This window comes from Callospermophilus lateralis, chromosome 7 (genome assembly GCF_048772815.1).
Source record: "Callospermophilus lateralis isolate mCalLat2 chromosome 7, mCalLat2.hap1, whole genome shotgun sequence".
Taxonomy (NCBI): Eukaryota; Metazoa; Chordata; class Mammalia; order Rodentia; family Sciuridae; genus Callospermophilus; species Callospermophilus lateralis.
The window spans coordinates 82915574-82941171 of NC_135311.1; the positions used below are offsets into that span (position 1 = coordinate 82915574).

The 25598-nt window shown below is 33.2% G+C and overlaps 1 protein-coding gene and 1 non-coding gene across 2 annotated transcripts in view; both read right to left on the minus strand.

Moving 5' to 3' along the window:
- Positions 1–612: 612 nt before the first annotated feature.
- Acadm (acyl-CoA dehydrogenase medium chain) overlaps positions 613–25598 on the minus strand; it is a 35247-nt gene continuing 10261 nt past the window's right edge. Inside the window, exons 7-12 of the mRNA XM_076863715.2 lie at positions 22360–22490; positions 18102–18210; positions 12724–12864; positions 11781–11876; positions 3110–3358; positions 613–1608 (exon numbers count right to left, since the gene is read on the minus strand). Of these exons, the coding sequence (XP_076719830.1) occupies positions 1537–1608; positions 3110–3358; positions 11781–11876; positions 12724–12864; positions 18102–18210; positions 22360–22490 (798 nt within the window). The 3' untranslated portion in view covers positions 613–1536. The remainder of the gene's footprint in view (positions 1609–3109; positions 3359–11780; positions 11877–12723; positions 12865–18101; positions 18211–22359; positions 22491–25598) is intronic.
- LOC143405344 (small nucleolar RNA SNORD74) lies at positions 17427–17506 on the minus strand. Its single transcript, XR_013092053.1, has one exon. It is a non-coding gene; the product is annotated as a small nucleolar RNA SNORD74 (small nucleolar RNA).

Here is a 25598-nt window from a genome sequence, read left to right on the forward strand (position 1 = left end):
TGGTAGAAGGCAGGGAAGCTATATGTAGTGCCCCGCCCCCAAACCATGCCCTGTGTTCTCTTCCATTGGCTGTTCCTGAATTGTATTCTTTGTAATTTATAAACAGGTAAATGTAAATAAAGTGTTTTTCTAAGTTCTATGAGCCATTCTAGCAAATTATTAAACTTGAGGTGGCATCATGGGAATACCTAAATTTGTAGTCATATTGGACAAAGTAAGGACTTTGAGGACTGAAGACATATGATTGGCCTCTGAAGTGAAGGCAGTCTTGAGAGACTTGTAAGTTTGGATGATACTAGAATAGAACTGAAATACAGGATATAATGATACAGAAAAATTGAAAAATCAGAAGTAGTATCAGAAAACATCTCAATTTAGTGTAACATTTTTGCAATATATATTTTGAATTATAAAACATTTGCAATCTTTGGTTCTTGTTTTATATTTATATTTTCTGAGGTCTTTCATAATAATAGTCTGATTAAAAAATATATAGTTGGTAACATCATTGCAATTTAAAGTCAAAACCCGACCTGCATCTCATAGTAAAGCTAGGAAGTACACATATTACATGAAGTAATAAAACTTCTAGAAAGAATACACAATGATACATTATTAAGCACTGAACAGATGATTTTATTTAAGTTCCCCTTCAAAATGCATGTACATGAATAAGATTGTACGTGATAAACAAAAGGTTACCTAGAGTTCAACAGTCATATAAAAATAATGTAGGGCAAATTTTATTGATTTAAATAAGGCAAGTAAAACATGAGGTCATCATTAAAAAGATTTTCAAGAAATCTCTCATAGTTGTATAATGAGCAAATATGAATATTGAAATTTTGGCTATTGTGCAGAAATGAAGGCAAGTGCATTTCAAATTGTAAACACTTAATACATAATACCATTAAATCTACAAAGTTGCTGGCAAGTTGTTTGATGTTATCCAGATCCTATAATATTTTCTCAATGTAAATTTTGGCATATTTGAATTCATAGGCCCAATTTTATATCACTGGAAAATAATAAAATTCCAAGGTATTTCTGCTTCTTTAAGGCATCAAATGACAAATGTAATTTTCTTGGCTAATATAATTCAAGTACAGTGATACAAAAGGACCCACAATACTGGGGACTGAACCCAGGGCCTCACACATGGTAGGCAAGGAAAGTCAACCTACATTCCCAACCTTTTTAAAAATTTTTCTTTAATTTAAATGTTTAATTTAAATCACTAAGTTGCGAGGCTGGCCTCAAACTTGTGATCCTCTTGCCTCAGCCTCTTAAGTAGCTTGAATTACAGGTGTGCATCATCACAATATTATGACAACACATAATTGTAATGAAACCAAATCTATCTGAAAAAAAGGGAAATCATAGAGTTGTTAAACAAAAGTGCAAACTAACATTAGAATCAATGATATAGATTTATATAAGAATACTTATTTTAAAAGCCCTTTCTCTTTTCTGAAACAAACAGTAGATTGTATTCTAATTATTCAACGATTTACCACGTTTCTGTAGAGGTCTCTTTTAATTTTTATACCTGCTAACATGTTCACGAGCTATGATAAGCCTTTGAATTTGGGCAGTACCTTCATAAATCTGTAAGAAAAATATAAAAGTAGGTTAAATATCTTTTGTACATAAATATCTTCTTTTATTCAATATGTGGACAACAATAGAAGCTTCATTTTAATACTAAACTGAATCAAACTATATATAGGGTCTGTAGCATAAAGAGAGTCTGAAACCTGATTTTGTGAACTTGTAAGAATAGCTTAAAATCATTTTATCAAACTTTGGAAAAAGTCTTCAAATAGCAAAGAGGAGGATGTTTATGTTTCAAAAAATTTGGGAAAACTGAAGTTTAAAATTGCTGAAATACCTATCCAACTTTTCTGAATTTTCTTATCCAGTCACTTTCAGGAATTTTCTATTCTTCATATTAAACCTAATTTTTTCCCTCCTGCTTCTTAAGCACAGAGATATTAAAAGAAACAAAGATGTTGGGAGGATTTGGTTTTGGTCACTTACATATTCCAAGTAGTAAGCACTCACTTCTATTCTAAGTTTCTAACCCTAGTTAGCCATTTGTTAGTTCATTTTCTGAGATGGTAGAGAAAAGTTAAATGATTGATAATAACATAATACTTACAAGCCTGAGGAAAGGGATACTATTACCAGATAAACTTCTGATTTTGGATATGAACAAATTCTGGTCCTCAGTTTTTTCATGTTTAAATAGAGGCTGCAGTATGTCTAACATATTATCTCTAGAATTCTTTTTTGGGGGGTGATTGGAGAGGTACTAGGGGATGAACTTAGGGACACTGAACCACTGAGCCACATCCTCAGCCCTAGTTTGTATTTTTTATTTAGAAACAGGGTCTCACTGCATTGCTTAGTACCTAGCTTTTTGCTGAGGCTGGCTTTGAACTCTCGATCCTCCTGCCTCAGCCTCCGGAGCTGCTGGGATTACAGGAGTGTGCCACTTCCCCCAGCTTCATCTCTAGCATTCTAATTCCACTCAAGATTTCAAACGACTGGATTTGTCAAAGAATTTGGTGGAGGTAAGGCAGCAAGGGAAGGAATATTAAGGAGCATGTCTTATAATTAAGCCATGAATGAAGAAGATGCCCATTTTTGTCTTATTTGCTAAATTATACCTAAGTTTTTCTAACCACAAATTTAATTTAGAAATCAAATATCACTGTCACCTCATGGTGGCATCTGACTACAAATATGGTTTTAATGAATCTGAGAGTAACAGGCAAGACTCAACATAATTTTAAATGGCATGCATACTTTTGGGGAGAGCAAAATGTGGGCTACAATTAGTTAAGATGTTAATAGTCAAAGAATACTGATCCAGACATATATGTCTGCACCATTTACTTTGTTAGCCTAGTCCCTCTCTAGTCCTATACTTTATCAAAAATAACATTCTTTTTTGTGCAGGTTGGTTCTAAAAAGTAGTTCAGCCATCCATAATAGTGAGTTTTATATGACTAGTGGCATAAAATCTCTAAATAATAAAAAATCTATTATTTATGAATATTCTATCCCTCCCCCAATAAGCAACAAAAATCATTTTTAATCTTACCTGATAGATCTTGGCATCCCTCATTAGTTTTTCTACAGGATATTCTGTATTAAATCCATAGCCTCCAAAAATCTGCACAGCATCCGTGGCTAATTGATTTGCAATATCTCCAGCAAATGCCTTTGCAATAGAGGCATAATAGGTATTTCGGCGACCAGAATCAACCTCCCAAGCTGCTCTCTGGTAACTTAATCTAGCTAGTTCAACTTTCATTGCCATTTCTGCCAGCAAAAATGCTACTCCTTGGTGCTAGAATTAAAAAAAAAGCAATTTAAAGACACCTCTTGACAAAATTTAAAATTTTTCTCCTAGAACTTCTTTAAAAATTAATTTTAGACTGCAGAAAAGCTATTCCTACCTTCCCTTAATGTTAATGTATTATACAACTACAGTACAATGAGCAAGGACAGGATATTCATAATTGGTATATTATCAACTAAACTACAGACTTTACTCAAATTTGGCCAGGTTTTCCACTATCCTTTCTTTTCTATGATCACACACTGAATTTAGTTATTTCTTCATAAGTTCTCTCAGGCTGTTTGCTCAGCCTTTGTCTTTCATGACTTTGCCCTTTGGAAGAATACTGATTGATCATTTTTTGTAAACTGTCCCTCAATTTGGGTATATCTAATGCTTTCCCATAACTGGTATAAGCTTATGTATGCACTTTGAGCACAAATATATATATATTCTTCTAGTGTCTTTTGGGATATTTTTATTAGTAAAAGTGCTACAGATAGAGAAAAATAGCATGGTAAGGTGTAAGATACTGATAACATGCTTCATAACCCCTAGATATTCATAGCCATATAGACATAAAACAAATATTGTCAATAATAGGTAAGTGCTCTATGATTGATATAGTCAAGATGTGTTACAAGATAGAATATGTTTACCATATATTATGTGAAATTTTCAAGTATATAGTATAATTTGAAAAAATATACTCATAGAAAAAAGAATGAAGAGTGAAATATTCTCTGCAATTTATCTCTAGATGACAGAATAATGGAATTTTATTACTTAATTTAACTTATATTGTTATAATACAAAATATTTTACAATAAAATAACATGTGCTTTTAAATAATATACATTAAAAGAAGCTCTATAGGCATTCAGAAACAATAAAGAGGACTAGAAACCTGTTCCTTTAGTAAGCACATCAAACTGGAATTTGAAAACTTAGGTGTTATGAAAACCACGTATGTTCTAACCTAACTACAAACTAATATAAACCAACCATTATAAAAAAAAAAACAGAACTGTTTAATTTCATATATTCACTATATTTAGTAACTGAAACCTGGCTGCACTGTTTTGGAATGTAACAAGTTGCTTGAGATTGACTTGGTAATTAGGTCTTCTAGGAGGCATAATTAACCAGTATGAATAACTCCTGTGTGCAATAAGCAGGATAATATCCTCCCTTATTTAAACTTGCCTAAATTGTTTCCTTTCCTTTAATCCAATAATTCTTTTAGCTTTTTAAAAATCATTTTGTTATTTTTGAATAAGTAAAATAGCTGTCAATTCAAAGTCAAAAACTGTAAATGGATGTTGTTATTGTTTAGATCTTAAACGTCCCCCTAAAGCTCTCATACTGAAGGCTTGGTCCAGAGCTGATGTTGCATTGGGAAGTGGTAGAAATTTTAGGAGGTAGAGGCCTCGGTGGAGGATTGGTCACTGGGGCGTGCCCTTTACCCCAGGCCCCTCCCGCTGCCCCTCTCTGCTTCCTGGACACCAAGAGATGAGAAACTGCTCTGCTACATATTGCCAGCCATTATGTTCTGCCTTGCCACAGGTCTAAAGTGACAGTGCCTAGTAACCATGAACTGAAACCTCTGAAATCATGAATCAAAATAAATCTGTCTTCTGATTAAGTTGATTATCATAGGTATTTTGTCATAGCAACACAAAGCTAACACAGATATACAGTAAAAATGTTTCCTTTCTTATTCTACCATACCTGCCCACTACCTACCCCACTTAATTCCTCTCCTAAGAGTTAATCGTTCAGGGTTTTTTTTTTTTTTTTTTTTTTTAATTCTCATAGATATTCTCACATATAGAAGCAAACATATCTATAGTCTTCCACATTTTTACACATCTTCTACACTACTACATTGATGGATTTTCATTCTGCTTTTCTTGTCTCAGAGAGCTTTCTATATCAATGCATAAAGAACTTCCTTATTTTTTATATCTACAAAGTATTCCATCCATTCTATGGACAATAAACATTCTGTTTTTATCTACACAGTGCTGAAATGAAAGTTAAAAATCTTAAGGAATATAGATTATGGATTACATTATGTGGGCCCAAGTCTAAGTTCTTTTGATATATTGCCAAATGTGGTTCATAAAAGTTGCACCAATTTATATTTCTATTCACAACATGGGCAAATGTTTATTTTATCACAACTTTGGCAAGCTAATACATAACAGAAAATTTCTTTAAGTTGCCCATATGCCTCAGGAGATTTTGATTTAAAATATCTGGGGTGGTACTAACTCCCAGAGAGTCTCATTCAGTTGGTAAACCCAGTTCAGACCTCCTGTGGTTATATTCAGCCCATAACAACCTCTCTACTTTTGGTTTGTTACTCTGCCTTGTAGTTCTTAGATTAGGACTTAAATTTTATACTGCCCTATTTTATTTCTAAGACTTTAGAATATTTGTTTTATAACAGTATCTTACCTCCAAAGTAGCATTAAAGGTTCCTGAAGGAATAAACTGTTAAATTTCTTTTCTATCCCTTGGAATACCACATGTGACATGTAAGGAGGATAGGCTCTTTTAATAAGTGACTATTTGGGTTCAAGTCTTGGATCCATCATTTGTTGGGTAGGCCTAATGTTTTTACATGTGATAAATGAAAATAACAGTACCTACTCTCTAGTATTCTGAGGATTAAATGAATTGATACATGAAAAGCACTTAGAATAGTGCCTGAAATAGAAATACCATCTAATTATTATAATTCTAATATAGTAAGTGTTCAATTACTATTTATTAAATTAAATAGAACAGTAAAAAATATATCCTAAATGATAAGAGCATAAAGGTTTCTAAAAACAGAAAATCCTTTTTCACTTACATTCCAGTGAGAGTATAAGGGGTGATAATAAAGAAACATATATATGATATAATGTTAGATAGTAATAAGAGTATGAAGAAAAATGGGCAGGATTAATATACAGAGTGTTGGAGGTATTGTTGTACATAGAATGAACAGAGCGGATCTGTTAGTGAAATAATCGGGAAGTGAATGAAATGAAAAAACTATTCTTAAGCATATTTTGGGGAAAAGTAAAAATAAAAAGACAAAATGGTTGACAGAAGATCAGTGGAAAGACTTTAGAATTTAATCTTCACGTGATGAGAAGATACTGGCAGAATTTTGAGCATAAAATAATTAAGGAAGAGGAAAGGAACAAAAAGTGAATTTAGTTTCGAAATTCCTACAGGACATTAAGTAGGGAAGTTAAGGAGGCATCTGAAAATCAAAGCATGAAGCTCAGAGAAGAGATCAAGGCTAGAGACATAATTTATAGTAACTGACACATATTTTGTCTTTAAAGCCATAGAATCATACAAGATCACACAGGGAAAGAGTTTTCATAGTTCCCACTTAACAGATGACAAAATCGAGGTGGAAAGAAGCTAATTAAATTGCTCAAGGTCTCAAAATCCTCCTTTGTTGAAGGAGGATTCAAATTTAGTCCTGACCTTCAGTCCAGACTCTTTTTTATTAAGTCATACTGTTTTCCAAAGAGAAAAGTAATACTGGCAGCCCCAAGTTTCATTACTCTGAATGGCAGAATGAATTATTTTCCATTTTTCCTGACTGGGTTGCCACTGACCACCATTCATAGAGGAGAATGCAAAACATAAAAAAATAAAGGAAAGAAAAAGAAATGTAAATATTTTTTCTTGATAAGTAAATCATATTTGAGTTTCGAGTTTCATAGCATTTTTACCCTCATCCACTTTCCTATCAAGAAATGGTTACTGTAGGAGAAAAGTTATTGCTAATTAACAATAATAATCAATATAATGGGAGTTTATTCTTAATAGATTCTTTCATAATATCCCAGACTAGACTGCACCAACTTCACCCAAAGTGCAAAGTGTTTTTGTTTGTTTTCTTTTTTGGTGGTTACTGGGATTAAACTCAGGGACACTCTATCACTGAGCAACATCCCTAATCTTTTCAAAAAAAATTTTTTTTTTTTTTAACTTTGAGACAGGTTCTCAACTAAGATGCTCAGGGCCTCACTAAATTGCTGAGGCTGACCTTGAACTTGAGATCCTTCTGCCTCAGTCCTTTGAGTTGCTGGGATTACAGGTATATACCACCAAACCCAGTTCAAAGAGTTTTGACTAGATAAAAAAATATGCAATTATGGCCATTAAGGGATTTTATCTTCCTAATAAATAACTGATGTTTCTGGTTTTAATCATTGGTAAGAAAAAAATACCATATTCTTACTTTTAGCAACTATCAGGCAGCCACATCAGGTTAAGCAAAATAAAGATAAGAAGCGGACACAGCATTCACATAAAGAGAGAAGCAATAACAACAATAAACATACTAGTGAATGAGAAAGTTCTTATTAGAGTACCATTCTATACAGTCCCCTAAAATAAAATAAAATTAAAATATAAGTCAGCTGGGTATAATAGCACATGCCTATAATCCTAGTTTCTCAGGAGATGGAGGCAGGAGGATTGCAAATTCAAAGCAAGCCTCTTAGGGAGAAACTGTCTCAAAAAAAAAAAAAAAATTAAAAGGGCAAGGCATGTTGCTCAGTGGTAAAGGGCCCCTGGGGTTCCATCTGCAGTACCAAAAACAAAAACGAAAAGTGGAATAATCCCAATCTTTCTCTTTGGAGTTAATGGACACAAGCTACATATACACCAGTTCCTTAGAAAGAAAAAGAGTCTGAGAAATGATAGAAATAGAATGAGGAATAACTAAAAGCTATACCAAGACTGGTTATGTTTGAGTTACAAAAAGAAACAGCAAGTACAATAAAATATCATTTCCTTTTAGAAAGTAATGAACAGGTCCTATAGTGTTAATTTAATATTTCAATGTAAACAAGCAGAAGAATAAAGTAGACTGCATAGAGGGTCATAAATGAATCTGAATAATATGGACAGAAAAACAATATTGGAGGTAAAACCTAAGTTTTATTAAAAATTAACAAAACACACTAAATTTTTACCATTTTACCTCCCTCCTGCCATGTTTATAATACACATTCAACATAAAAGATTTAAGTTTTTTTACTTTGCTTGGCTCCAAGTTTCTATGTGTTACCAGAGGAGTATATGGTTATATATTATCACATATTTCCTAATATCTGACATGAAAAGCCTAAACAATTATTTAAGCATGGATTTCAAGTATGAAGTGACTCTTCTTAATCATAATACTAACTATATACAGAGAACACAAACTAGCAGATTGGAGCTGCAAAGAGCACACAGATTGGGGTACCTGGTAAAAGGGTGACAGGGAATTATGATACCACATCACTATACTTATTAATTAAAATGCATTTCATAGAGTACTTAAGAGGGAAGCAAATCTTCAGTAGAAATAAATGATAAATATCTAAGACTGTATTTTAAATTAAATAGTAAACAAAAACTAGGAATTCTTCATATGACTTTTCTTATACTGAATAAGAATCTTCAGAACCTATAAGAAAGGGCACACAAAAGGAGAAGATTCTATATTAAGTTGAAGAAGAGTCAAAAAAAGAGTTATCTTCAGATAATCTGGTAAGAAGAACCTGAAAGGGGCTGGGGATGTGGCTCAAGTGGTAGTGCACTCGCCTGGCATGCAGCGCTGGGTTCGATCCTCAGCACCACATACAAATAAAATAAAGATGTTGTGTCCACCAAAAACTAAAAAAATAAATAATAAAAAATTTTCTCTCTCTCTCTCTCTTGTCTCTAAAAAAAAAGAAGAACCTGAAAGATGACAGATCTTAATTTTATAGTATATATAGATATTACTTATTTATGAATAAGCTAAATTAACACTTAATATAATGTACTTATAATGTATAGAAGTTCCAAGTAGAAAAATTAATGTAAAAGAACAGCTTATGGAATGGTAAATCTTTGTGGTACTTGACAAAAATAGAAAAAAAGGTACCAAAGTCAGGCTCTAGGCTGCTTCAACAATGTACTAAGAAAAATAATACCTCCTGCAGATAAGCTTAGAAGCAAAAACTGAAACAGGAGATAACTAGCCATAATGAAGTTGCCTGATACAATATACTAAAAGATTGGCACTAAGAAATCCAGAGATAACAGAATAAAATCTGAAGTAAACTATGAACGAAGAATTTTTGCATGATTATGGAGATAAAAGGAAAAAGAGATACTATGTTAAAAAAAACAAAACAGAATACCGTAATAGAAGGGAAGAAATGGAAAAGAACCTAATATAAATATATGTTATGGAGATTAAATTTTGTCATTAAAAAATGTAATAGGGGAAATGGAGGGAGACCCTCAATGTTATACAAAGTTACATATAAGAGGTTGTGAGGGGAAGGGGAAAATAAACAAGGAGGGAAATGAATTACAGTAGATGGGGTAGAGAGAGAAGATGGGAGGGGAGGGGAGGGGAGGGAGGATAGTGGAGGATAGGAAAGGTAGCAGAGTACAACAGTTACTGATAGGGCATTATGGAAAAATGTGGATGTGTAACCGATGTGATTCTGCAATCTGTATTGGGGGTAAAAATGGGAGTTCATAATCCACTTGAATCTAATATATGTAATATGAGATGTCAAGAGCTTTGTAATATTTTGAACAACCAATAAAAAAAAAGTAATAGGATTAGAAAATTAGAAACTATACCTGAGAAAATCATTTAGAATACAGAATAGAGAGATACTAATCCAAATTTGGTCTGTCCTTAGTGGTAGTCCGCAACCTATTACTGGTTCATGATACAGAAGGTGGGTGACAGCAAGCATTTAGAAACTTTTATAGCAATTAAACATTTTGTGACATTTGTGAAAGTTGCCAGTAACAAAATAAAGTCACTTAGGTCTTAATGAAACAGAAATGAGGCCATAAAGGAAAGTCCCTCACATATGTATGTCTATGACAGGAAGTTCACAAGGAATTCCACAAAACTGCAGAATTTCAGATAATTTGCTTGCACATGAACACTTGCCTATCAATGGCTGTCTATACCAATGAGCTAATGTCAACTTCTGCAACAAGTCCCCAATGGTCTTTGCTATAGAACAACTTATATGGACTTCCTTTATCTTTAAGAGTTTCCTGTTGTCTCAACTCCCTCATATGTGTCTATGATCTGCCCTAGCATGCATATTCATATTATAATCCACTACTATTTTCAAATAAACTCTTTGTTTCAGAGTCAGCTCTGTTACTCAATTTAGGTTGATCCACTATTATATTTTATTAAAAAATGGTCCACCATTGATTGGAAATTAAACTCATTCTTCACCAAAGATGATTTGAGAATCACTAACATATGGTGATACAAATAGGTTCACTGTACATGGTAGATTATACATGACAGAATATAGTTAATGGGGAAATCAATGTTTGAAGAGTTAAGAATTTCTGTGGTAATTCACAGAAGACTTGACTTTGTATTTTCAATTGGTTAATGGGAATATTTATTATTTTAAAGCAAGTAGCAATGACTTTGGATGCCTATTTTAGAAAATACAATGAGAAAGATGGATTTGAGAAGCCAGTTACAAGGGAAGTGATACCAGCATAATTAAGATACAACAGTGGTGATGTGGGGATGCAGGAAGGAATCAAGACATATTTAAGGGGCTGGGGTTATGGCTCAGTGGTAGAGTACTCGCCTCATACATGCAAGGCCGTGAGTTTGATCCTCAGCACCATATAAAAATAAATAAAGGTATTGTGTCCAACTACAACTAATAAATAAATAAATAAAGACATATTTAAGAGGCAGGATTGACAAATCTTATAAAGGTACAGTATAATATGCTAGAATCAGAGAGGCCAGGTGTAAAAACTGGTTCTGCTTCATGTTAGTTTTGTGGTCTGGGGTGAACTGTAAAATATTTTTGAGATTTAATTCCCTCATGGGTCAAATGGGAGCAATGGAGGTTGCTGAGAGGATTAAATGCTCATGTGTGGAAAGTATTTACAACAGTGGAAGACCTGACTTTTCAGTAATAAAATCTGATACACAAGAAGATATAGAAAGTTACATGGACTAAAAGCATAAAATAGAATCCTGGATTTGTGGTTTTTAAATTGTATAGACTTGGAAAAACTACTTAGTATCCCTAAAGCTCAGTTTCTAGATCTTTAAGAGAGATTAAATTTAAAGCACCACGAAGAAAAAGGTTACTGGGAGAATTAGAAAATGTATTTAAATACGTAGTATAGTTAGTGTCCAGGTATACAAGAGGTACCCAATAAATGTTAGCTGTTCCTTTTCTTCTTAAAATAATCCCCAGAGCAACCAGTGGTTACTGGCATTGTCTAAAGAAAATTTATTGTTAAAAACCATCCTCATAATACCCTGGTTATCTTCTTGCTACCAAAGTAAGAAATATGTATTCAGATAAAAATAAGTGTCTTTACATTTTACAAAACAAGCACAGTATTAAATTACCTCTACAAGCAGCTTTCCAAAAGTTTTCCTCTCCAGGGCATACTTGGTAGCTTCATCCAAAGCTCTTTGTCCTAATCCAACAGCACCAGCTGCTACCTAGTATTTTAATAGTTCATAAAGAAATAGTTAATGTTGTCTTTAAAATACAATATATGGCTACCTGCCTAAGATCTATGTTAAGGATTATGCAAGAGAAAATGACCTGTAGCTTAAGGAAGTTGGAGAATGGGGGATGAGAAGAATAAAGGCAATTATTTATGAATTAAAGGTAGTGGTGGGGCTGGGGATGTACCTTAGTGGTACATGCACTTAGCATGCAAGAGGTCCTGGGTTTGATCTCTAGTACCAACCCTCCCTAAAAAAGGTAATGGTAGTCATTTGTAAAGCACAGGATAACCTAGAAGACAGACATTCTCTGTTTGAAAAGGGAAAGCCTCAGAGGGGAAATACTCTTAATAGGTAAAGAAATAAGAAATACATAATCAACAAAAATGATCAAGTGTGTGGACTGCCTCTCTGTAAATCTACAGAAACTACATTAATTTTGCATTTGCTAAAATAATTTCTATGAGCAGCAAAAAAAAAAAAAAGCTGAAGAATTACAAAAGATAAAAGTAACATTTCCCCTCCATCCTTACTAAAATAAAGACATTAAAAAACACACTAGGCACAGTAGTGTGTGCCTATAATCCTTGAAGCTTGGGATGCTGAAGCAGGAGAATCACAAGTTTAAAGCCAGCCTCAGCAACTTAAAAAGTCCCTAAGCAACTCAGCAAGACCCTGTCTCCAAAGAAAACACATAAAAGGGCTGGGGATGTGGCTCAGTGGTTAAGCACCCCTGGGTTCAAACAACAACAAGGAATAACAACCCCACCAAGCATATAATGTTAAAATAAAAACTTACTTAATGTAATAAAGAATCCTATAAACTCATATTACTCACTGTTGGTCTGGTTCTATCAAAAGCTCCCATTGCAATTTTGAAACCAGCTCCTTCACCAATTAAAACATTTTCTTTAGGTACTTTCACATCTTCAAAGACAATTCCTCTTGTATCTGAACATCGCTGGCCCATGTTTAACTCCTAATAGGAAAATTGTCATATTTTAATATTTCTGAGTCACATCGGTTTCAGCTTTAATCATTGTTAGACGCCTTTCTGCAATTATCTAAAGCAGGGCAACACATTATGGCCTTAATCCTGTTTTTGTAAATAAAGCTTTAATGGAATACAAACACACCTGTCTGTTTATATATCTTCCATGGCTACTTTCTTGTTACAATGGAAGAATTGATAAATTGCAACAGAGACCCCATGGCCCACAACTTGGACCTTTATGAAAACCCTTGTGTTTGCCAAACCCCAAGCCGAATATGATATTTCATAAACTTTGAAATTAATACTAGTCTAAAGGTCTACAAATTTGATTAATCTTTGTATATGTCTGAAAAGTATCTTTTTTATCATGAGTGTCAGGAAAAGCATTTAGTAAACATAATTTGATTAGGGTCTTTAATCTTAGCTTAACTAACAGAGCTAGCAATGTAATTTACTGATTAAAAACTGGATTTTGCTTTCCCCTCTTTCTTAAAATTAGGTTTAGCCTAGGCAAGAATATTGTAAGTTCAAGTCCAGACTCAGCAACTTGTCTCAAAGTTAAAAAAAAAAAAAAGCAGTGGGGATGTAGCTCAGTTGTACAGTGCCCCGTATAGGAAAAGAAAAATTAGGTTTACTCATGTCAAATGTACACAAAGAAAAATTTTAGGTAGTTTCCCCTTATCTGAAGGGAGTATGTTCCATGATTCCCAGTGGATGCCTGAAACTGTTAATTGTACCAAATCTTTCAAATACTGTTTATATGTATATTTATAAATTAAATTTTATCATATGATCATATATATTATCTATACATATATGTATGATATATATATATATATATCATATGTACATATATGTAATAGTTTAGTTTATAAATTAGACACAGTAAAATAATGATTTAACATCACATCTCAAAGCCCTAGAAGAAGAAGAGCAAACCAACATCAAAAATTGTAGAAGACAGGAAATAATTAAAATCAGGGCAGAAATCAATGAAATTGAAACAAAAGAAGCAATTCAAAAAATTGACAAAACAAAAAGCTGGTTCTTTGAAAAAATAAACAAAATTGACAAATCCTTAGCCACCTTAACACAAAGGAGGAAAGGAAATATCATGACAGACATTATTGAAATACAGAAGACAATTAGAAACTATTTTGAAAATTTATACTCCAGTAAAATAGAACACCTTAAAGACACCAACAAATTTCTAGAGGCATATAATCAACCCAAACTGAGTCAAGAGGACACACAACTTAAACAGATCAATTTCAAGCAAGGAAATAGAAGAAGCCATCAAAAGCCTACCAACCAAGAAAAGCCCAGGATCAGATGGTTTCATTGCTGAGTTCTACAAGGCCTACAAAGAAGAATTAATACCAAAAACTTCTCAAATTATTCTATGAAATAGAAAATGAAGGAACCCTTCCAAACTCATTCTACAAAGCTAGTATCATCCTGATACCAAAACCAGGCAGAGACACATGAAGGAAAGAAAATTTCAGACCAATATCCTTGATGAACATTGATGCAAAAATTCTCAACAAAATTCTGTTTGTATTATTTTTTAAATATATTTGTTTTTAGTTGTAAGTAAACTCAATGCTTTTATTTTTATTTATTTATTTTTTATGTGGTGCTGAGGATTGAACCCAGTGCCTCACCTGTGCTAGGTGAGCACTCTACCACTGAGCCACAACCTCAGCGCCCCCCCCCCCCATTTGTATTCTTGATGTCTGTCATTCTGACTGGAGTGAGATTAAAATGGTATTTTGATGGGAATTGAGGGACTGAATTAAACCTGAATATTGCTTTTGACAACACTGGCCATTTTGACAATATTATTTCTGCCTATCTGTGAATTTGGGAGATTTTTCCATCTTCCTGGGTTTTCTTCAGTTTCTTTCTGCAATGTTCTATAGCTTTCATCATAGAGGTTTTTCAACTCCTTGGTTAGAATTATTTCTAGGCAGTTTTTTTTATTTATTTTTCTTTTTGAGATTATTGTGAATGGGATTGTTTTCCTGATTTCATTCTAACAGATTCAATATTGGTGTATAGGAAAACTGCTGATTTTTGAATGTTGATTCTGGAATCTGCTACTTTGCTGATTTTTTTTTCTTTTCTTTTTTTTTGGTGCCAGGGATTGAACTCAGGGGCATTCAACCACTGAGTCACATCCCCAGCCCTATTTTGTATTTTGTTTAGAGACAAGGTTGCACTGAGTTGTTTAGAGCCTCGCCATTTCTGAGGCTGGCTTTGAACTCATGATCCTCATGCCTCAGCCTCTGGAGCCACTGGGATTACAGGCATGTGCCACTGCGCCCCGCCTGAATTTGTTTATTACCTCTAGTAGTCTTCTGGTAGAGCTTTTTGGATCTTTCTAAGTATAGAATGATATCATCTGCAACATATCATCTGTAACAGTGATCATTTGACTTCTTCCTTTTCTATTTTTATCACTTTTATTTCCTTCTCTTGCCTAATTGCTCTGGCTAGAATTTCTGGTTACTCTACTGAATAGGAGTGGTGAGAGTTAACATCCTTGTCGTGTTTCAGATTTTAAGGAAATGGTTTCAGTTTTTCCCTATTCATTATGATGCTGGTTTTGAGTTTGTCCTATGTAGCCTTTCTGATGTTGTTTCCTCCCAATTTTAGCAATCAGGAATAAACTAGCCAAAATATTTCTGCATAGGATTTTGTTTCCATTTCTCTCACATAAATACATAGAAGTACTGGGTATGTGGTGTATGTTTATAATTTCTTATAAATTTATAAGAAATTGCTAAACTATATATTTCTTCAACTCTTTGCTTTGAAAATTTTCAAACTAATAGAAGAATTGTAGAAGTAGTATGAGTACTAATATACCTTTTACTTAATTTCACCAATTGTTGACATTTTGACACATTACTTTATTTCTTTCACTGTGTATGTATGCAACTATTAGCATCATACTGAATTATTTAAGAGAAGTTGCAGACAATGACTCTCCTCTTTAAGGAAAAAAAATTTAATCTTGTTTTAATAAGCAAGAGGAGAAACAGGCAATGGAAACATAAAGCTATAAGCTTATCCTTTAATTTTCTTGTTTAAATATTAATAATATTCTTCTAGGTTTTAACAAATAGTGACAATGTATAGTTTGACTCAGGAAAAACCAACATCCCTTTACTTTGCCTTTATAAATTAATAAACTCTAGTACCTTAGACTACCATTCAGGTATAATGAAAAAACATTATTTACAAAACACTGTTTAACCTGTTTCCCAGAATCACCTCCAAGGCCCACATTTAAAACCAAAATGCTTCCTTGATTCAACTCAAACTATATAATTTTTAAAACACACAACATTTTGAAAACATCAAATTTTGCAAATGGCCATTTGTTTCAAAAAGATTTGAGAAGGCTTAAATATATACAATATAATTATCTGTACCCCTTCACTAGAAAGTGAGTTCTCCAAAGACAAGGGATTTTATCTGTTTTAATAAATGCACTATCCCTAATACCTAGAATGGTGCCTACTTGCACTCAATAATAGTATTTATTGAATTAGAGATGCTTTAAGTGAGAAAACTGGATAAAAAGACAATGAGATTAGAAATACCAAGATAAAATCAGGAGTGGATTTACTATGAAAAAAAGAAATGTAAGTTGGTAAGGCTTTCATACTTTATTTCTACAGATGGGCCATACAATTGGCCCTGAGTTTGCTAGCAACCATCCCGAAGCAGGAAACATGACATGTTACACAAATAAAATTCAATTTATTTGAAGAAACACAACATTCTTAGTACTTATATTTTGTTTTATAAATAATATCACTAGGTGTAGTCTACCTTTAATGTGTTCTTTTAAAAAATATAGCACAATAAAGTGTCAGAAATTGCAGTGGATAAGTTCCTAGAAAACTTTATTACTGATCTCAATTCAGCCTCTTAGGTTTGTGACCTTAAGTAAATCATTAACTTGGTTCTCAGATTCAATAATCAGTGAAGAGACTGAATAAATAACACGTAGGGTAACTTCTACCTTTAAAATTTCACAACTTAAAAGAGAAGTTTACATACTTCCATTTTAAGGAGGTTTGGATACAACAGGAAAGATTCTTTTTTGTTGTAGTGCTAGGGACTGGACCCACGGGTGCTCTACCACTGAGCTACATCCTCTTTCCATTTTATTTTGAAACAGGGTCTCCATAAATCGCCCAGGCTTGTCTCCAACTCCTGCTTCAGCCTCCTGAATAGCTGGAATTACAGGCATGCATCACAGCATAGAGATTCTGATGTAGTTTAAGAAAACAGGATTCTACACATTCATAAGACTGGTTTATAATATTTTTTAAACTCAATCAATTCAAATTAGTTTCTCCAGTTAAAGCTATATAGACCTACTCTAATATCTGATCAAGTAATCTATACTTTTTCCCATCTGGGAAGAAGAAAATATGTTCATATAACCTCCAGTAATTCATAATAAACATCCACAAATCCTCCTTTGCCTTAGGTACATTGTATGGTTATAGTTTTTTTTTTTTCCTTCCCTGCCACCATCAGAGCCATTGGCATTCATCAGCTCTCTCAAATGTCCCTGCCAACACAGGCTTCGTCATAGGATCAGAATTAGACTCTTAAACCATGCTTTGTGAGCTCCCACTAGGACTACTTTAATGACTATATTTCTTTTGATTTGTCAAGTTTTAAATTTTCTTAAGTGCTAAATTATCTCCACACATTCAGATTACAACCTTTTTCAAATATGTTGAACTACCTTTTCTTATTTAAATAAATTTTCTTCTTTTCACATTTTAGGTGCTTTGCCATCCCACATTCTTTCAGGCATAGATGGTTGACTTAATGTTATATAATATTGGGTAGTCCATTTATATCACATTAACACAGGAAATGGACACAACGTCACTTATCTTACCAAAAGCTTATAGGGAGAATCCAAAAGGAAAAAGAGTGGGAAAGTTCTTTGAAATATAAATGATAATGTGATTTCTGTTTCATTACACCTTACAATATTAGTATTCTTCATAGCTTGGTACTATGAATGGGCAGACTTTCAAAATAATGTGAAATGACTCTTCTCAATTTAAAGCCTTCAGCAACATATAAAATATTTCATGTTATCATCAAAGTTACAAATAGTAACTTTGATAATTATAGTTAAAATAATATTTGAGATCTTATTCATTGATAAATATACATTTTACCTTTTTTCCAATCTGCACTCCTGGGGTATCTGCTTCCACAATAAATCCAGTAAAAGCTTTACTAGCAGGAGCTTTCGGATCTGGATCAGAACGTGCCAATAAAAAATACCTAAAATAAATACACACATTAATAGTGATAATGATATTAATTAATAACACATGGTGAATGTTATCTCAATCCTCCCAACAATCCCAATTATTATTACTCACAGCTTATCATAGAAAATGAAGAATCAGATGGGTTACAAAACCTGCACAAGTTACATTTCTACTATGTGGCAGAATTAGCATTTCAACCCAGGTCTACTTCTTGACTTATACAGTATCTAATTTTTTTGTAGTATAAATTAAAATTCCTTGTATAAGATAATATAATATGAAAAAGAAAAGAATATATAGGGTGGAGTTGGCATTTTTTCCCTCCTGCAAATCAATTTTTTTTTTTCAGTATTAAAGATTAAACCCAGAGGCACTCAACCAATGAACTACATTGCCAGTCCTTCTGTGTGTTTTGCGTTTTTATTTTGGTAATGGGGACTGAACCCAGGGGCATTTAATCACTGAAATACATCCCAGCCCTTTTTATTTTGAGACATGGTCTTGCTAAATTGCTTATGGCCTCACTAAATTGCTGAGGCTAGCTTTGAACTTGCCGTCCTCCTACCTCAGGCTCCTGAGTCTCTTAAGATTACAGGCATGTGCCATCACATCCAGACTGCAAATCAATTTTATTCTTTAAGGGATAAGCTCTCAGAGAAAAGGAGGGCAAAGACGGTTGCCTATGAAAAGAATAATAATCTTGACTATTATGTTCTATGTTCTGACAACTGCTGTCCCCCCCGCCCCCTTTTTTTTTGGTACCTGGGATTGAAGTCAGGGACACTCAACCACTGAGCCACATCCCCAGCCCTATTTTGTATTTTATTTAGAGACAAGGTCTTACTGAGTTGCTTAGTGCCTTACCATTGTTGAAACTGGCTTTGAACATGTGCTCCTCCTGCCTCAGCCTCCTGAGCTGCTGGGATTATAGGTGTGTGCCACTGTGAATGGCACTACTGTCCCTTTTATGCAGCAAAGTCAGTGTATTTGTTATAGTTGAATTATGAATATTGCTGGTTCCTACCTCTAGGATTTTGCCCAGAAAGATTTTTAAATAAAGAATGAGGGGGGAAATTCAAAATATTCAAAAAGTTGCATATACAGAATTTTACTAAAAATGTTTTAAAAAGAATCAGGTATGGTGGTGCACACCTATAATCCTAGCAACCCTAGAGGCGGAGGCAGGAGGATTGCAAGTTTGTAGAAGCTTCAGCAATTTAGCAAGACCCTGTCTCCAAAGGAAGAAAATAATAAAATGGGAAAATGAGAAAAAAAGGCCAGGGGATAGTTTAGTGGTAGACTGCATGGTTGGCATGTGGAAGACCCTGGGTTCAATCCCAGGCAGCATCAAAAAAAAGAGGGGGGGACATATTCCTCCTTAAATAACAAATTTATTTCCTGGGCTTTGAACTAATAAACTGTCTTGACTCTATGGTTTTATTTAATTATAGAAAAAAATTGAAAATTGCTTTTTTAGTTTTTGTAGTACCTAATTTGTATGTGAAGACTCTAGTTCTTGACATTGGGTATTTCAAATTGTGTTGTTAGATTTCTCAACTTTTTAAATTTTAATACTTACTTTTTAATTTTTGGTACCAGGAATTGAACCCAAGAGTACCTAAGCATGGAATCACATCCCAAGCCTGCTTTTTGTTTTTAGGACAGGATCTTGCTAAATTGCCGAGGCTGGCTCTCAACTTGCAATCCTCCTGCCTCAGCCTCCTGAGTTGCTGGGATTACAGGCATTCGCTACTACACCAACTAATAGTTACTTTTTTTATGACATGCTGATATTGGGATGCTTAATGATAAAGTTATAGCACTTTATCACAATGGATATATTTAGGATACTAAAAGGGACTGACATATATTTAAAATAAACAATAACTTCATTCCCAAGAATGATTATTTTTATTTATTTATTTTGAGAAGTGCTGGGGATTGAACTCAAGGTCTTATACATGCTAAGCAGGTGCTTTACCACCATTGAGCTTCAGATTCTTTACTTGCTAGAAATTCTTTACTTGCTAGAAACTTGTACTACATATCACACAAATACACTGAATCAGAATTATTTTCAGATAGTAGTTTCAGATAGATAGCAGTCAGTCAGTACATTATCACGATCACTAAATTATTCTTCTTTTTTTTTCTTTTTGGTACTGGGGATTGAATCAAGAGGTGCTTTACTCTTGAGCCATAACCTCAATCCTTTTTATTTTTGAGACAGAGTCTCACTAAGTTGTTGAGGATCTTGCTAAGTTGCTGGGGCTGGCTTCCAACATGCAATCCTCCTGCCTCAGTCTTCTGAATCATTGAGATTATAAGTGTATACTGTCACACCCTGCCCACTAAATTCCTTCAAAGAATTCCCTATTTATATACTTGCAGTGATGGGCAAATATATACCAAACACATATTGGACAGCATTGTTGAAAAGCTTGTTCTTATGTTGAGCTAAATTCTACATTTTTCTGATTTTCACTCATTAATTCTTTTTTGTTTGAGTTTTGCAGTGCAGGAATTGAACCTGGGGGCATTCTGCTACTGAGCTACATTCCTACTCCTTTCTATTTTTTGTTTTGAGTCATGATATCACTAAGTTGTCCAGGCTGGCTTCAAACTTGTGATCTTCCTGTCTCAACCTCCTGAGAGATTGGGATTATAGGCATGTACCACCACATTTGGCTCATCCATTAATTCTAAACTGGCTTTCTAAAGTAAACTTACAAGCCTACTAGTCTTTCTACATATTATTTCAAAAATTTCAAGATTATTCAAAAATAACTAAACCTACATGCTTTACTTTTTACAACATGTCTTATAGCTTCCTCCTAATACAAGACACTTACCTGCTTCTGAATATATGTCTTAAAATGTGTTACCTATAACTTTCCTTTTTAACTCTTGTTTGGCTATATCTCTATTACTTCAGCTTAGCTCCCCCCTCTACCCTTAGTGCTAGGGAAGGAACTCAGGGCTGTACACATGCTAGGCAAGTGCTCTAACCACTGAGTATATCCCCAGCCATATATTTGTTTTGTAAAGGTTGATATATTGTTTAATCCCATTAAATTTATAGTTATTTATTAGACTTTACTTTCTTTTTTTTTTTTAACAAATAACCAAGTATTTTTTAACACTTTATATTTAAACAAAGGACGTTTTAATCTTTGGTTTACCTTCATTTCATTATTTTTAGACCTATATAAGTATATGTGTATGTTTGTGTATATACATATATATGTGTATAAATATACATATAAAATTTTTTAATTTAAAATTTTTTTGCTAGTACTGGGAATTGAACCCAGGGCCTTGTACATATTAAGCAAATAGTCTATCACTAAGCTACATCCCCAAACTCCTTCTAAATATTATTAAAGTCAAATTCTTTTAATTCTCTAAGTCTCTCCCTATTTATGAGATCAGAGAAATGTTCTATACCAATAATTGTCCTATTCCCTTATACTTTTAGAAGTTCCAAGAAAGTGCTGGTATAAGAGATGGGTAAGTGGAGGTAATAAGTCAAACAGATGGAAGACTAGCCTTTGTAATCAAATTTAATCAGAGTAAGTATTTTATTTTACAAATTAAACTTCTTAATCTGAAATAAGCAGTTCAGGGGCTTCAAACTAGTTCTTTTTTAAAAAAATGTTTATTCTTAAGCTTTATGTGGATACAATATGTTTATTTTACATTTATGTGGTGCTGAGGATCGAACCCGGTGTCTTGTGCATGCTAGGCGAGCACTCTACCACTAAGCCACAACCCCAGCCCCAAAATAGTTCTTGAATCATGGAACTGCTTATAATCTCTTATGGATCTTCTAGTTCATGAACATGATTTACTTTAATTATAGTGGTTTAAAAATAAGAGAAAAATTGGGTGTGGTGGTGCATGCCTGTAATCCCAGCTACTCAGAAGTCTAAGGCAAGTTCACAAGTTCAAGGCCAGCCTGGGAAACTTACCAAGTCTCTCTCAAAATAAAAAATAAAAAGGGCTGGGAATATAGCTCAGTGGCAAAGCACCACTAGGTTCAATCCTCAGTACCACTAAAAATTTTTAAAAAATAAATAAATTAAAAGAGGAAGAAAGGGAAGATTCTGAACAAAAAGTCATTAAGAAGAAATATACAGAAATTTTTCAAAAAGCATACCAATTAGCTTTTCCTCCATTGGTTATCCACATCTTCTGACCATTAATAATATATTCATCTCCTTTCTTTTCTGCTTTGGTCTTTATACCAGCTACATCAGAGCCTGCTCCTGGTTCTGTTACACAGTAAGCCTTGAATATGTGGAATAAAAGAAAAAATTAAAGGCTAAGTACTAAGTTATAAATGCACAGAAACAGAATTTTGTTTTGTCTTGTTTCTGCAATTTGGGGGACTGAATCCAGGGTCTTGCACATGATAGGCAAACACTCTACTATTGAGCTATATCTCCACAGTCCCCATATTTTATTTTCAAAGCAAGTAAGTAGTTCAATTATTTTTAAAATATCAAAAATCAAAACATTTTTAGCAAATCAAATAAATGTCTCAAACATAAAAATATTTAATGTATAAACTAAAATTGGGTGTAGGACACTAATAAATAATATAAAAAATTAAAATGCTAGGTATCTTCAAACAAATTCATTTAATTCAATTCAATATATATTCATTTCCTGGAACATTTGAGTATACTAGACTATAAAGTAGGAGATGGGAAACCGGAAATAAAATCTTGTCCTAGAAAGTTTTACAATGTAACAGTAAAGATAAATAACCTTATTGTTACTATATGTCTAAATGTAAAAATTATGCACAAAGAAGTTGAAAAACTATCTTACTAGAAATGATGCTTAAATTAAGTCTCAAATGGAAAAGCAATTCTTTGGGGGGAGGAATAAGAATTGTTACCATGTAATCTTGGTATAGATGTTTTCTAGGCAGCAGTACAGAATATGACACCAAGAAAAGAAATAGGGTTATCTAGTATTTGAAATGCTGGAAGTACTGGACTTCTATAATATGTGAATATATTACATTATATACTGTGCATGCAAGGAATGATAAGATATAAGTCTGGAAAAAAGGAACAAAACAGATGACAAAGAACCCATTATATCAAACTAAAAATTTTAAATTGTATCTACTAGAAACAGGATGGCTTCTTAAGGCTCTTCAACAGAGGAGTGACAATAGACAGCCAGTAATGAATAAAGGGAATCTAGGGAGGCAAGAATTAGCTAGTTCAAGTTAATTTGAGTTTATTGAGCAAAAGGTATAGTGGATATATACCATCTAAAGACACAGGTTCATTGCTCTTAAGTTACTTAAGAGTCTGAAGAAGAAAGAAATCCTAATTTAAAATCAAAGTATAAAATAATTACTTAACTTGTTACAGGAGGGTTGGGAGATGATGGGAGGTATGGAGGTTGAAAAGAAGTAAAACTTGCTGGAAAAGGTAAGTTTTAAATAACAAGAGTGAGGTAAACAGATCTAAGGCTCCAGAAGAATGAAGGAGCAATTGTGTAGAGGAAACTACCAACAGTTCAGTACTAAAATGTAAGGAGAAACTTAAAAGCATAAAAAGAGGCTGGTGAAGCAGGCAGGGAAGAGCTCATGGAGGCCAAATGATATGTCACACTGAGGAGAGAATATTTTTATGCATTCAACAGAATAGTTAAATGACTGCTTACTATTATGCCATGGAATCTTAAGGAATCAAATAGATAGGCTTCTACAGAATAGAGAACACCCTAGTGTGCAAAAGTGAATAGTATATACATTTTTTTTTTAGAGGAAGTCAGATTTGGAAATGGATTCACAAATTTAAACATACCTTAAGTTCTAGTGCAATTGATAATATAGAACCATTGAATGCCTTTGTAAACACATTTGCAAACACATTTGGATGTGCTTTTAAGTTTATTATTACAAAAGTTTGAAGGATGGATTTAAAGAGGAATTATAATAACAGCAAAAATCATCTTTCAGGTGCTGTTTGAATAAAAACCATACTTAGGGCTGGGGATGTGGCTCAAGCGTTAGCACGCTCTCCTGGCATGCACGGGGCTCTGGGTTTGATCCTCAGCATTACATAAAAATAAAATAAAAAGATGTTGTGTCCACCGAAAACTAAAAATATAAAAAATTCTCTCTCTCTCTCTCTCTTTAAAAAAAAAAAAAACACAAACAAACCATACTCAAATATCAAAAGGGCTCTACATCTAAGGGAGATAATAATTTGAACTAGTGGAAGGAAACTATAATGACATTATTAAGTATTTATTGGATACCTATAATGATATTATAGTAAAATTTCATAAAAAGAAATGATAAAAACTGTCACTTGGTACATGTAATGTTGGTTAGAGATGCTCCCAAAGGGAGCTACTTCAAAAAGCCTCGACTCCATGCACTCAAGGTATGAAAACATGAGCATAATGGCTTTTGGACAGGAATGCAGTAAACAAACTCACTTGTCACAGATGTTAAGTGAACTAGATTACTCTATTTGAAGATTCAATACAGTGTTCAGCATCATTAACAAAATAAGGTTTTATACAAATGAACTGACAAGATGATCCTCTGAAGTACTAAAATTTTGTGTTAACCATCTTTAATAATTTTTAAAAATATACTATTAGACATGTTTCTTCTTAATAAGGCAAAACTTTTAGAGCTTATAAAATATATGGGTCTGTCTTTGGATACAAAATAGCTTGTCACTGCTGGTTCTTTGGAGTTGTTTTTTAATCTTATTTGACCACTGTTTAGTAATTAATTTACTTTTCTAACCCTCTTTTAGAAGAAGAATCCCCCCTTTTTTTTTTCATTGTAACTTATTCCCTTCTTTACCTCACTATTTGGTATGATACAGCATTATACACAAAAATGTAGTTGCTCATGTTGTTTTTCTTATTCTATATCACAATCTCTTGAAGATAGGATTGATAATACTGTTTAATAAATGATGTCCCTAAAATTTTTCATCTTCATTATTCTAACTAGTTTGATTTCCAACATTAGATGTGAATTTGTAAACTAGAAGATCAAGGAAATCAAATCAGTACATTGTTTTGTTCATAATTAGTAAGTAGACACTGTATAAAGATATAAGTTTATCAGATTCCTAACTCCTTATAAGGAGAAGCCCTGTCTTCTTTACATTCTATTCTCAGTCTATCTGTCTTACGACTCAAATATTTGAATAAGGATGTCCCCATAACAAGCTATTGATCAGTTTTCACTTGATCTTGGCCAAAGGTTAAGAAGTGATAAATTATCTACATATATTTTAGGTATATATTACTTAAAAAATAAAATATGTCTCTTAATTCTTAGAATATCATATATATATAATATTAATTAATAATTCTGACTTTACAAAATGTTTTTGCAGTAAT